General features: G+C 37.4%; 1 protein-coding gene across 1 annotated transcript in view; it reads left to right on the top strand.

The window, feature by feature from the left end:
- The window catches only part of SMCHD1 (structural maintenance of chromosomes flexible hinge domain containing 1), a 239,197-nt gene that overhangs the window by 125,779 nt on the left and 98,247 nt on the right, over positions 1-15,171 (top strand). The window contains exon 20 of the mRNA XM_006867274.1: positions 8,961-9,105. Coding sequence (XP_006867336.1) covers positions 8,961-9,105 — 145 coding nt within the window. The remainder of the gene's footprint in view (positions 1-8,960; positions 9,106-15,171) is intronic.

Genomic DNA, 15,171 nt, shown 5'->3' with positions numbered 1-15,171 from the left:
CAGGGATTGCTTATTCTTATGTATTTCTATTTCTAACTTGCTGGGAAAGTGCCATACCATTTCCCAGAGTGCTTGAACCATTTTATAGTCCCACCAGCAATGTAGGAGGGTTCTAGTCTCTACACACCCTTGCCAACATTTGTTATTTCCTGTTTTTATGAACTTCTCTATTAATGCTGGTATGAAATGCTATTTCATAGTTGTTTTGATTTGCATCTCTAGTGGCTAATGATCTTGAACATTTCTCCCTGTTTGTTGATTGCCTGAATGAATGTCTTCCATGTTGACTTGTCTGTTGATGTTCTGTTCCCTATTTTTAATTGGGTTGTTTGTCTTTTTCTTATAGAGGTGTGTTAGTTTTCTATACATTTTGGATGATAGTCCCTTGTCTAATATGTCTAGGGGCTCTGCTTTTACTCTTTTGGAGAAATCTTTTGATGCATATATGTTTGTGATTATTAGGAGGTCCCAGTCATCTGTTTTGTCTTCTATTTGTTTTTTTTGTAATGTTTGATAGTGTATGTTTTGCATGTATTAAAGCTCCTATGCCCCTATTTTTTCATGGATTATCTTTTTAGTTACATGTTTTATATTTAGTCCTTTATTCCGTGTTGAATTTGGTTTTGTATATGGTGTGAGACACCAGTCCTGTTACCATACTTTTACAAACCGATTGGTTTTGGCAGCATCATTTGTTGAAGATACTTATCTTTTACCTATCTAATGTATTTTGGCCCTTTGTCAAAGATCAGTTGATGTACACATACCACATTAAAAAATATATATTCTTTTAAATGTCCAAAGAGCACATTTTGTAAGCCAGCCTTCTGCCTGCAGGCTCGCTGCTTTTGTCAGTCCATGAGACTATAATCCTCTGCTGCTCTCTCTATGCCATCGCCTCTGCCACCATCTCTGTTATCACTGCTTTTCTTGTTAGGATCCCTCCCTCCTCTCTTGCTCTTCCCTCTTGATGGTTCTAGGGTTCTCTATTCCTGAAATAATAGATTAACTGCTCACTTCTTTTAGTTATACCTCTTCTACATATACAGTTGTAACAATTGTCATTAGACCTGATACCTGTCACTCACAATTGAATCATAAATTCTGTCCCCCTCATCACCAGATCCATCTGGACAAGAGGAAAACTATTCAGTGGGGTTTCTATCTTACTCCCCTTAGCCTAACACTAAGCACCCTCATGAAAGCTTGTAAGCCAGCAACTTTGTGCCTTGTAACTCCCCAATTTTGATAGCTGAAGTTTGATTCGCCCATCTCTATCAACCCAGAGAGGCACCCTTGATCCTTGGTGTGAAGAATCTTTCCCTATTCAGTTGAAATTTTGATCAGCTTCATCCATAAGCAAAGGTCCAGTTGATCAGGTTGTAGCAATTTATGCTTGCTCCCTGTATCATACTTTTTTGTCTTCATCTGGTCAAATTCTGGTCAGCAAGTCATCCAAGGTGGGTCAAGTGGGTATTGTCAGCAAGTTTGGGAGTTCTCGCCTTCCTCCCCACTCTTCAGACCAGCTGTCTGCTTCACTCTTAAGTTTAGTCCCCAGTGGCCAAGTCAGTGTTCTTGGGCTTGGGGGTTCATATGTCTCCCTGAATTTCAAACTGGCCAGCCCATCCTCTTCTCTCTCTCACATCTCAAGATCATCTATCGGGTAGAATATGCCCAGTCTCAGCACATGTCTTTTCTGCATTTTCACCATTCCCACTCACCAGTTGACCAGGATGGTCACAAGCGAGCATGCAAGACTATTTGTGTGTTCCCTTTGAGTTTCAGTCTCAAAAAGAGGTGTACCCTGATCGTAAACCTGATGGTTACTCTTTCTTGCCTTGACAGCTCCAAGAGAAACCGCTTCCTTGCTATGATCACAGCCAAACAGTCTGTCGTCCATCCCCGCCCCCATAGGTCTTTCTTTCAAGAAGTGTCTTCTCTTCCTCTTTCTGGGTTGGTCTGCATGTCTTTTCACTTGGGAATGCCCCATCTCCTCCAAAGGTTCTGGGTAGAGCTCAGGGTTGTTAAGCCTATTTCCTTGGGTGTATTCTAGCCCCCTTTAGATAATCCAGTCGGTTATAGGCTGAAGATGGTTTACAAACTTTCTGTATTCATCTTTCCCAGTATTCCTTTCAACACCACTTAAATGTCTATATGACACTAGTAGGCAGGGGAACCCAATATCCACAAAGTAATCAAGCACCTTAACATTATTTCCCCTCCTTTGCCAATTCAGACTATGACTCAATCCCTATATCATAGAGCTCTGTTGTTCCAAGGTTCTGAATTCAACACAATCTGCTTCTATCCCATGTAGCCCTTGGATACCTCCCAATATTCCCCTATTATCCCTGTTCCTCTACTCCCTCCCCCTCCTATTTATTGCCTGAATTGTCACCTGAGTTGTCATGTGTTTTTCCCATAACCTGCGAGTTACTGTCCCTTCCCTCCCAACCCTGGTAACCATCAAAGAATTATTCTTTTAGTATGCTTTTTCTAAAGCTTTTACAGTATTGGTCTTATGTGATAATTTGTCCTTTTGTGCCCAACTCATTTCACTCAGCATTATGCCCTCAAGGTTTATACATGTTATGAGGTGTTTTGCAGCTTCTTCAAGGTAACATAGTATTCTACTGTAGTATTTACCAAAATTTGTTTATCCATTCTTCCGTCGATGGGCACTTAGGGTGTCTCCATCTTTTTTCTGTTATGAATAGTGCTGTGATGAACATTGGTGTGCATATATCTATTCTTGTTCAGACTTGTATTTCAAAGGAATTGCTGGGTTATAAGGTATTTGTATTTCCAACTTTCTGAGGAAGTACCATACTGTTTTCCAGAGTGAATGAACCATTTTATAGTGCCACCAGCAATAAGTTCCAGTCTCACCACACCCACGCCAGCATTTATTATCTATATGTTTCCCATTTAATGCATTTTTTGCTCTTTGTCAGAGATCAGTTGACTGTATATGGATGGCTTTAAGTCTGAGTTCCCAGTCTGTTCCATTGATCTATGTATCTTTCATAGTACCAGTTCCAGGCTGTTTTGCTCACTGTGGCTGTGTAGTAAGTTTTGATATTAGGAAGTCATGGGCCTTCCACTTTGTTCTTCTTCTTAAGTGGTGCTTTGCTTTTCCAAGGTCTCTTTCCCTTCGATATCAAATTCATAATTTTTTATTTTCTCAAAAAAATGAAAAACTGCTGCAACCATACATTGACAGAAGTTCAAGCTGGATTCAGAAGATGTGGACTGAGGGATATCATTGCTGACGTCAGATGGTTCTTGGCTGAAAACAGAGAATATCAGAAAGATGTTTACCTGTGCTTTGTTGACTGTGTAAAGGCTTTTGATTGCGTGGAACATGACAAGTTATGGACAACATTGCGAAGTATGGGTATTCCAGAACACTTAATTGTGCTCACAAGGAATCTGTACATAGTCCAAGAGGCAGTTGTTTGAACAGAACAAGGGAACACTGAATGGTTTAAAATTTGGAAAGGTGTGCACCAGAGTTGTGTTCTTTGCCCTATTTATTTAGTCTGTATGCTGAACAAATAATTGGTGAAGCTGGATTATATAAAGAAAAATGGCATCAGGATAGAAGGAAGATTCATTAACAATCTGTGATATGCAAATGATGCAACCTTGCTTGCAGAAAGTGAAGAGGACTTAATATATTTACTGGTGAAGATCAAAGAGCACAGCCTTTGGTGTGGATTGTATCTCAATGTCAAGAAAACAAAAATCTTCATTACTGGACCAATAAATAAATCCATTTAACTGGAGAAAAGATTGAATGTGTCAAAGACTTCATTTTGCTCAGATCAACCATCAACATTCATCGAAGCAGTAGTCAAGAAATCAAATGCCGAATAGCATTAGGCAAATCTGCTCCACAAGACCTTTTTAAAGTGTTGAAGAACAAAGATGTCAGCTTGAGGACTAAGGTGCGCCTGACCCCAGCCATGGTATTTTCAATAACCTCATATGCCTGTGAATGTTGGACAGTGAATATGAAATCTGTAGAAGAATTGATGCCTTTGAGTTATGGTGTTGGAGGAGAATGTTGAAAGTACCATGGAATGTTGAAAGTAACACAGATCTGTGTTAGAAGAAGTATAGCCAGAGTATTCCTTGCACACATTTCCTAGGATCTTCACTGGGGTTGTGTACTCATGCATATCTCCTGTCTGTTAATCAGCACGGAGATGAGATGACAGAGTAGAGAAGACATGATAAGGAAAAACAAAAGATATTCTTTCTGCAGATCATTGGGTGGTTTCTGCACTGGGAGCACTCACTCTCTTGTTCATATCTCCTCCCACTGCCATTATAAATGGCTACTGTGTCCGCTGGCTACTCCAGTTCAGAAGTCACTCCTTTCTTGCTCGTGTTCCAGAGCTTACTCCTGGTAAGCACTTGAACCTCTTATTTATCATTTTACCTGTAGTTCAGAGTTCCAAGATAAATTTGTTTCACCCAGTTTTCCATGCTTTCGCTAACGAGGGTCTGCACTGCCTTTCTGCCTACTTTGCCATTAAGTCCAGTCTGTTTTATCTTGAAACCTACTTGACTTCCTAGTCGTTGGGAATTCTTTAGCTATTCTTTTCTCTTTTCTTGCTTTGTAGTTGTCTTCTTTGTAGATTGTTGGTATCTCTGATTCCTTATTTTCAGTCTTATAATTTGTTTTATTCTGGCTACTTCTGTATTTGGATTAAATTCTGGGTGGTGTGACTGTATATGTTAATCTTCAGTTGTTGTCTGCTATTGTTGGTTCTCAGTCCAAAGGACTCCCTGTCATATTTTTTTTGTAAAGTTTGCTTGATTTTTACAAATTCCTTTAATATCTGCTTACCTGGAAATAATCTAATTTCACCATCCTACTTGAACCGACATTTTTCCTGGCTATGTGTTTTTTGGTTGGAAGTTTCTTTCATAGTTTTGTGTCCCCATTGCCTTCTTGCCTGCATGGTTTGCTGAGAAGAGCTTAATCTTGTTGATTTTCCTTTTTAGGTAACATTTAATTTTTCCCAAACTGCTTTCAGGATTCTTTCCTTGTCTTTGATTTTGGAGAGTGTGATGATTATCTTTTGGAGTCTATTTTTTTTTATAGAATTCCACTTCCTGAATGTTTATCTTTCATGATGTTAAGGAATTTTTCTTCCAGCTCTCTTTGCTGTGCTTTTCTTTTTTTCTCTCCCTGTTCTGAAATTATAATCACCCATAGGTTATTCCTCTTCATGTTGTCCCACTGAATCTTAGGCTTTCTTCAGATTTTTTTCATTCTTTTTTTGATTGTTCTTCTTAGCTTCCTAGTTGTTGTTGTAAAGTACCATGGAGTTGGTTCCAACTCATAGTGACCCTGCACAGGGTTTCCGAGGCTGTAAATCTTTACAGGAGCAGAAAGCCTCATCTTTCCTCCATGGAATTGCTGGTAGTTTCGAACTGCCAACCTTCAGGTTAGCAGCCCGATTCATAACCACTACGCTACCAGAGCTTCTTTAGCTTCCTAGTACTGAGAGATTTACCTTAAAGCGTTCTGATTCTGGCTTCCATTGACTCAAATCTATTCCTTTTCCCTTTCAGTGTATTGTTCTTTTCTGATAATGAACTGTTTCTTTAAACAGAATCCAACAAGTTCTCCATTTTTTATACCTATTTTACTCCTACCTAATAGTCATGCTTGAGAATTTTGAGTGTCTTGTAGTATGAATTGTAGAATAATTCTAAGTTGTCAATAATTTGATTTTAATTAGATCAGCAATCAATGTTCATGGAAGCAGCAGTAAGGAAATCAAATGATGTGTTGCATTGAGCAGCTCTGCTGCAAAAGACATTTTTTGTTGTTGTTATTAACTGTTTTTTGGGGTGTATGTGTGAAAATGTATGTAACAAATAATATCTACTCAGCAGTTTTTCATGTGTAGATCAGTGCCATTTGGTTATATATGTTGTTTACATTGTGTTATCATTTCATCTGTACTTTTACCTTTTCACCTTCATTAATTTTTACTTTTTCTATCTCTTAAAATTCTAGGAGTAATGATTAGAGGTACTGTTAGCTTTAAAGTTACTGTTGTCAGTTTAATTGCATATAGATAGTTCTTTAAAACCGAAAAATGTTCAAGGCTATTCTTTATTGCTTGAGGTAAACTACTGTTTTATTTATAGGTAATTTCTTGGGATAATTTCAGTTTGAGGTTTGACAGTTATTTCAGGACAATAGATTTGGGTGTTCCCTCAGTCTCCATGGGCATAGTAAGCTTGGTTCCCATAGGTATTTGATATTCTGTTCGATATTTTTCTTCCTTTTGATCAGGTTCCCTCTGTGGGGTCCATAATCAAAATAGTCAGTGATGGTAGCCAGACACTATACATTTCTTCTGGTTTCATGGCAAAGGACGTAGTAGTTTATGGAGATAGATCTGCAGTCCATTTCTTTCTTCCAGTTCCTGATCTCCAGAATATTAGAGACCAGTTGTATCTTAGGTGGCCACTTGCAAACTTTTAAGACCCCAAGCACTATTTATAACTTTCAGCCCTTTTTTTGAAGGGAGGTTGCTGCTGATGTTGTAAAATTATTTATAACAAGATACGTATATTGAAATATATATGTGTGATAGCATGGAGGTTACGAGTCAGGCTGCTAATCATAAGGTCAGCAGTTAGAAACTACCAGTAGTTCCACGGGACAAAGGTGTGAGGCTTTCTGCTCCCATAAAGATTTACAGCCTCGTAAAACCTTGTACTGGGTTACTGTGAGTCAGAACTGACGCCACAGCACATAACCACCATCACCACCATGTATATTGAGTAAATAATCTGCGAAACTGGATTATATATAAAGAAGAGTATGGTATCAGAATGCTACGACCTTGTTTTCAGAAAGTGAAGAGGATTTAAAACACTGTTGAAGATCAAAGAGTTCAGTATGGATTGTTCCTCAATATAAAGGAAAAAAAAATCGGTACAGTGGCAATAGTAAATAATGTTAGGAAAATGGAGATAAGATTGAAGCTTTCAAAGACATCATTTGGATTGGATCCACAATCAGCACTCATGAAAGTAGCAGTCAGGAAGTCAAATGACATAGTGCATTAGCCAGATCTGATGCACAAGACCTCTTTAAAGTATTCAACAGCAAAGATTATCAATTTGAGGACTAAGATGTGTTTGCCGCATGCCCTGGTATTTTTACTTGCCTCTTATGCTTGCAAAAGTTGGACAATGAATAAGGACGAACTTAGAAGAATTAATGCATTTGAGTTATAGTGTTGGAGACAAATTGTGAAAGTACCATGCGCTGCCAGAAGAACAAACAAACCTGTGCTGAAAGAAGTACAGTCAGAATGCTCTTTAGAAGATGATGAGACTGTGTTTCTCATATCTCCTCTACTTTCAAATTGTGTTTCTGTTACCTTTTTTTCTTATTCTTTGGTTAGATATCTTTTGAAAATATTTTTGTACTGTCATTATGATTGGATTTTTGGAGGAATCTGATCTTAATGACTATAATAACCTTGCCTTCTTAAATAATTGAGTACCACTTTGGAGATCAGTCCTTGTTGTATATGTTAATTTACCTCCTTTTTTTTTTTTTTAAACAGCTATGGAACACCCTTCATAGTATGAATATGCCATATTTTATGTGGTTTCCTGCTGATGAACATTTATTTAAGTGTTTCCTTTTTTTTTCCAATTACAAACCACATTGTCACATGCTAGTATAGGGAAGGAAGAGTGCTGCTTTGTGTACATGTTTGGAATTTCTGTAGAGTGGATGCTAAGAAATAGTGACATGTATATACTTTAACGTATTTAATACATTTATTGTCAAGTTGCCTTCCAAAAAGAATGTGCCACAGTGCTTTCACCAACAGAGTATAGGAATTCCAGTTTCATGTATGCTAATCCTTGGCAGACTTATTTTTCTACTTAGCCTAGATGGCAGATAGGGAACCCTGGTAATGTAGTGGATTACAAGCTGGCCTGCTAATCACAAGGTCCGCAGTTCAAATCTACCAGCTGCTCTACAGGAGAAAGATAAGGATTTCTACTCCCTTAAAGATTTACAGCCTCGAAAACCCTATACAGGGTCGATGTGAGTCAGTACCTACAACCACCACCACCACCAGATTGTAGTTAGACTGTTTCTCTTCTTTTTTGTGAATTTGTGTATCATCTGAGAAAATCTATTCAGTGGTTTAAAGCTGTGGTTGGTAAATTGGAGTGCGTAGCCAATCACCTTTTAAGAGAGCTTGCTAAAATAAACCTTATCCATAGAGTTTCTGATTGGTTAGGTTTCAGTTGGGTTTAAGAATTCTTATTTCTGAGTTCCCAGGGAGCTAGCTGAGATACTAATAGTCTAGAGACCACACTTGAAGAACTTTTAGCTTATATTCTTTTTATATTTTCAGGATCTTAATTCTTTTTTGCAGATATTTTATCATATGCATTATCTTATTTCTTTTGTAACCATTACAATCATTTTCTTTAGAGGTTTAGTCTATGAAAGATTATAAATATATATTCTTTGTTTTGTTGTTGTTGTTCTTGTTATGTGCCGTGGAGTCGGTTCCGACTCATAGTGACCCTGTACAGGGTTTTCGAGGCTGTAAATCTTTACGGGAGCAGAAAGCCTCATCTTTCTCCCGTGGAACAGCTGGTAGTTTCAAACAGCTAACCTTGCGGTTCACAGCCTGATTTGTAACCACTACGCTTCCAGAGCTCCTTATATTCTTTATTATATTCTAATAATTTCGTAATTTAAGAACACAGGCATCTGATCTGTAGGATTTTATGGTTATTTGTGATATGAGATAAAGATCTAATTTAATTATTTAAAATTAAAAAATAATTTTTACATGGTTTTAAAATGCCATCTTTATAACAGTCTTTGTTTCTGACTTTCATAATGTTGTATTTGCTTTTCATTTTCACTTTTGTTTTTGTTAAAGAGGGTAAACCAGAGAAATTTTCATTTGGTCTTCTGGATCCTCCTTTTCGTGTTGGAGTTCCATTCAATATCCCTCTGGAGTTTCAGGATGAATTTGGTCATGCCAGTCAACTAGTAGCTGATATTCAGCCAATTCTTGAAGCAAGGTAATTTTTTTTTTTTTTTTTTAACTTTGTATTGTTAATTGAATGAAGATTTACAGAATAGATCATCAGTTTTATATTCAACAAATCATACACTTCATTTCATCTCAATGATTGCAGTATACTTAATGGAACATCACTTCATCCCACTGCCTCCCTGTGTTTCTTATTTCTATTCCTCCTCCTTTTGCAACTCTTCTGAATTTTGTCCTTGGGTAAATGCTACCCTTTTGGTCTCAAATGATTGGTCATTCTGTTGTGTGTGTTCCTCACTAGTATTGTTGTCTCCCTTATATACCTTTCTTTTGTTTGACTGAATATTGCACTCTGAAGGTAAGGTCAGTTCCAAACCTGAAGGGTGACCAAGGGCCATAGTCTCTGGGTCCTACAGTCTCTATCTGACCAGTTAGCCTTGTCTTGTTTATGATTTTGAATTTTGTTCCACAGTTTTCCCTGTTTTAAACAGGACCGTCTCATTGTGGTCCTTTCCAGAACAGTTGTAAGTAGTAGCCAGGCATCATCTAGTCCTTTTGGTCTCAGGGTTGTAGAGACTGATGTTCATGTGGTCCATTAATCCGTTGGACTTAGACTGTTTCCAAGTGACTTCAGTTTCCATCTTCTTTCATCAAGTCAGGGAGAGACCAGTGGTTGCACCTTAAATGACTGCTCACAAGCTTTTAAGATTCTAGGCGCTGCTCACTAACGTAGGATGGAGAACATTGCCTTTGTGCACTGTGTTAATGCCAGTTGACCATGATGTCTTCCAAGACTGTGGTCCTGAGATGCAAGTCCTAACAACACATTCTTTCAAAGTATTTGGTATTGTCTAAAAAGTTTTCATAATTATATCCTCTGTATGCTCCACCACATTCATGCATATGTTTGCCACAAAGGTAAATACCCATGTACAAATAACCTGTCAGGCCTTTATAGATTTGTGGGTATATTCCCACTTTCCTTCCCCCACCCATCCAGCCTGCATGTTTATCCATGTATCTACCTATAGATCAGTGTTATTGCAGGGGTGTGTATATAACAGTGTTTATCTCTGTTGCCTTTAACTCTTGCACTACCCACAGTGTCTTCTCCTGCTACCATCATGCTTCTGCCAACCTTCCTCTTGTTGTGTATTACTTTTCCCTTCACAGAAGTCAACATTTGTCTGACCTCTAGCCCCCTTTCCTTCCACCCATGATAACTGTCAAACAATGTTTTTTTAGTGTGACAAAATTTTCTTGACTTTTTATTTGCTATTGTTGTTAAGTGCCTTCAAGTTATTTCCACCTCATAGTGACCCTGTATAGGGTTTCAGAGGATTGGCTATGGGTTTGAACCATGATTTTTGATAGTGCTCTCATAAATATTTGTCCTTTTATGTTTGACTAATTATGCACAGCATAATGTCCTCCAGGTTCATTGATGTTACAAGGTGTTTCTCAGATTCATCATTATTTTTATAATATACAGTATTCCATTGTGTGTATGTACTAAAGTTTGTTTATCCTTTCTTCCATTAATGAGCATTTATATTGATTCCATATATTTGCTATTGTGAATAACACTATAGTGAACATGGTTGTGTTTATATCTATTTGTGTTGTGGCTCCTATTTCTCTAGGATATATACCAAGTAGAGGGATTCTTGGGACATAGTGTATTCCTATTTCCAACATTCTGAGGACATGCCACACCGTTTTTCACAGTGATGGCACCATTTTGCACTCCACCCAGGAGTGCAGGAGGATTCCAGTTTCTCCATACCCTGGCCAGCATTAGTTGTTTTTAGTTATTTTGAACTTTGCTATTAATGCTGAAATGAGATGATGTCTCCTTGTTTTGATTTGCATCTATCAAATGGGGTCCCAGTATTGTGCTGTAGGATAAGCACTGGAATGCTAACCATAAGGTCGGTGGTTCAAACCCACTAGCTGTTCTTTAAAAACACACTTGACAACAAAAACAGTTGCTAATGATTGTGAGCATATCATCTTAGGTTTGTTGGCCATCTGGTTGTCTTTCTTAGTGAAATATCTGGTCATGTCCTGTGTCCATTTTTTATTTGGATTATTTGTTTTTTCTTGGTTGATGTGTTGAACTTTTCTACAAATTTAGAGACCAGACCCATGTCTGATATGTAATTGCTAAATATTTTTTCCCCGTCTGTAGGTTCTCTTTTTAATCTTTTGGTGATATCTTTTACTGCATATGAGTGTCTGATTTTTTGTATTGGTTTTTGAAGCAAGGTAATTGAAGTATCAAATTGTATTTATCTTTTCATATTTGCTAAATTTTTTAAATATTAAAGTTTCAGTTATTTATGTGTGCTTATTAGCTTACGTTATTATTTAAAATGCTTGGTGAATTTTATGTTATCTAAGACTTTATTTGGAGTCCCTGTGTGGTGCTGTAGGGTAAGCACTTTGCAAGGTCAGTTTGAATCACAAGATTGACAATTCAAATTCAACAGCCACTCCTTGGAAATCCTATACTGGGTCGATTTGGGTTGGAATCAGCGTGATGGCGCTTAACAATAAGATGAAAAGTTTATTTAAGAACTAGATTGCAAGGTTGTTTTGAGACATAAACTGTAAGGTTGGTGATTTAAACTTGCAGCTGCTCTTCAGAAACCCTACACATGATCACTGTGAGTTGAAAATGACTTGACAGCACTGACCAACAACAGGACTTTATTTGGAGTCCTAGTGTGGTGCTATAGGATGAGCACTGTAGGCTGTTAACTATGAAATCAGTTATTCAAACCCTGCAGCCGCTCCTAAAATACAGGGCTGCTATGAATCCAACAACAGGACTTTATTTAGCCTCCAAGCTATCTTGTGTTATTAGAGTGCCATGTGTAAATTCATTTTCACTGTCTATTTTGATTGAATTTACTGTTGATGCTCTTTTCTTTTAGCAGTTCCTTCTGCTAGTAAAACCACTTTTTATTTTGTTGTTATTGTTGATTTGCTTAGAAGATAATACCAATTAAACTTAGTGGTATTACCCTAATTGTTTGTGTTAAGTGCCATTGAGTCAATTCTGATTTATAGAACCTTGTAAAGGGTTTCTGAGGCTGTAAATGTTTACAGGATCAGAAAGCCTTGTATATTTCTAGAAGTGTGACTGATGGGTTTTAATCGCCAATTGTGGTTAACAGTCCAGTGTATATCCATGAGAGCACAGTTTTAGCTACTACTGGGTTTTCACCTGCCAATGCAGTTTACTGTGGTTTGTTTAAAAAAATCATAGAAATAAAGCTCGTGCTTTATATGGTAATTTTAGTACTTCCTTGAAATTTGCCTTTTTAATATTAATAGCTCTTTTGTTTGCTATTGAGTCATGTTATTGGTTTATATTAAGAAATATATTGAGAAACTTAGCAGCGTGTCATTAAGGTGGTTCTCTTGACAGTTACCTTTTTTCTGTGGTGCATAGGGAGAAATTCCATCACTCATCTGTGAGTTGTTTGTACTGCTGTTGCTTGTGTGTTGCTGTGATGCTGGGCGTTATACCAAGAGTAGCCTCTAAAAAGTAGAATTAACCATTGTGACAGGAATGGAGTAAAGGTTGTGGAACCTTCGTGTGTTGGTGGGGCACAACTCAGAATGAGGAGAAACAGCTGCAGACGTCCATTAATAATTGGAATATGGGATGTACAAACTCTGAATATAGGAATAGTGGAAGTTGTCAAAATTGAAACGGAATGCATAAAGATTAATATCCTAGGCATGAGTGACCTGAAATGGACTGGTATTGGCCAATTTGAATTAGTCAATCATGTAATTTACTATGTCAGGAGTGACAAAGAGGAATGGCATTGCATTGTGAAAGAGAATATTTCACAGTGTATCTTGAAGTACAGTGCTGTCTATGATGGGATAATATCCATACACCTACAAGATCAGTTAATACCAGTATTACTCAAATTTGTGCATCAACCACTAAAGCCAGTGATAATGAAATTGAAGAATGCTACCAACTTCTTCAGTCTGAAATTGATCAAACGTGCAATCAAGATACATTGATAATTAATGGTGATAGGAATGTGAAAGTTAGAAACAAAGAAGGATGAGTAATTGGGAAATATGACTTTATAATGGAAAAGATGCTGGAGATCTCATAATAGAATTGCAAGACCAAGGACTTATTCATGGCAAATACCTTGACTTAAAAGACAATGATACACTTGGATCTCATCAGATCAAATACAAATGGATTGGTAGGAACAGGCAGTGGAAAAGTTCAGTGGAATCAGTCAAAATAACAATCAATTCCTCATATGCAAGTTCAGGCTAAAACTGAAGAAAATGAGAACAAGTTCACAAGAACCAAAATATGACCTTGTTTATGTCCCTCCTGACTTTAGAGACCATTTCAAGAAAACAAATTTGATGCATTAGACACCAGTGACCTAATACTAGAAAAGTAGACATCAAGAGTATCATATAGGAAGAAAGCAAAAGATCATTAAAAAGCCTGAAAGGAAAGAAAAGACTATAATGGAGGTCAGCAGAGAGTTTGAAACTTGTTCTTGAGTGTAGAGAAAGTAAAGCGTATGGATGGACTGAAGTAAAAGAGCTGAACAGAAAATTTGAAAGGGCAGCTTAAGAAGACAAAATGGAGTATTAATGAAATGTGCGAAGACCTGGAGTTAGAAAACCAAAATAAGAACACTCTCATTATTTTTCAAGTTGCAAAGACTGAAGGAAAAATTCAAGCCTCGATTTGCAATATTCAAAGTATTCTATGGGCAAAATATTGAATGATACAGAAAGCATCAAAAAAGATGGAAGAAATACAAAGAGTCACGCTACCAAAAGGAAATGGTCAGTGTTCAACCATTTCAAGAGGTAACATGTGATCAAGAATCCATGGTACTGAAAAAAGAAATCCAAGCAGCACTGAAGGCATTGGCAAAAAACATGGAATTGAACTATTTCAACAAACTGATACAGCACTGGAGGAGCTCACTCAATATGACAAGAAATTTGGAAGACAGCTACCTGGCCAACTGATTGGAAGAGATCCATATTTGTGCTTATTCCAAAGAATGTGGAAATCATCAAACAATATCCTTAGTATCACTTGTAAGTAAACATTTGCTTAATATAATTTTAAAAAATTGTTTCAACAGTATATAGACAGGAAACTCATGCCTGATACAAAAGAGGGCATGGTACTAGTGATATCATTGCTGACTCAGGTGGATCTTGGCTAAAGCAGAGAATATCAGAAAGATATTAACTTGTGCTTTATTGACTACACAAAGGATTTCAACTGTGTGGACCATGACAAACTATAATAACATTGTGAAGAATGGGTATTCCATAACACTAAATTATGCTCAGGAGAAACCTGTACATAGACAAAGAGTCAGTTTTGAGAACAGAACAAGGGAATACTGAATGGTTTAAAATTGGGAAATGTGCATGCTGGGGTTGTATTTGTTCACCATACTTACTGAATCTATATGCTGAGCAAATTATCCGAGAAGGTGGATTATGTGAAGAATGTGGCATCAGGATTAGAGGAGGACTCATTAACAACCTGTGATATGCATATGATACAGCCTTTCTTACTTGAAGTGAAGAGGACTTAAAATACTTACTAATGAAGGTCAAAGACTATAGATTGCCCCTTATAATGCACCTTAATGTAAAGCAAACAATGATCTTCAATTAATAGCATTCTGGATTAGTTTCAGTGTTAATTTACTAATATATAGCTAATGAGACATGTTTCTTCTCTGTTGAAGATTATTTGAATGGGTCATTGTGACCTACAATAAAGAGTCTAAACTTTTCAATATGACCTATGAAGGCCCTCCCAGTCTGCCTCTGGTAGTACCTTTGACACTTGGTTTTCTAGCATCCAGCTTAGAATATGAACAAACTTGATGGCACTTAACAGCAGAAGGAGCTCTGGTAGCGTAGTGGTTACGAATCGGGCTGCGAACCTTAAGGTCAGTGATTCGAAACTACCAGCCGCTCCGCAGGAGAAAGATGAGGCTTTCTACTCCCGTAAGGATTTACACCCTCGGAAACCCTGTACAGGGTCGCTATGGGTCGG

The sequence above is a fragment of the Chrysochloris asiatica genome, unplaced genomic scaffold (genome assembly GCF_000296735.1).
Source record: "Chrysochloris asiatica unplaced genomic scaffold, ChrAsi1.0 scaffold00103, whole genome shotgun sequence".
NCBI classification, from domain to species: domain Eukaryota; kingdom Metazoa; phylum Chordata; class Mammalia; order Afrosoricida; family Chrysochloridae; genus Chrysochloris; species Chrysochloris asiatica.
This window is presented reverse-complemented; position numbering and strand designations above follow the sequence as displayed.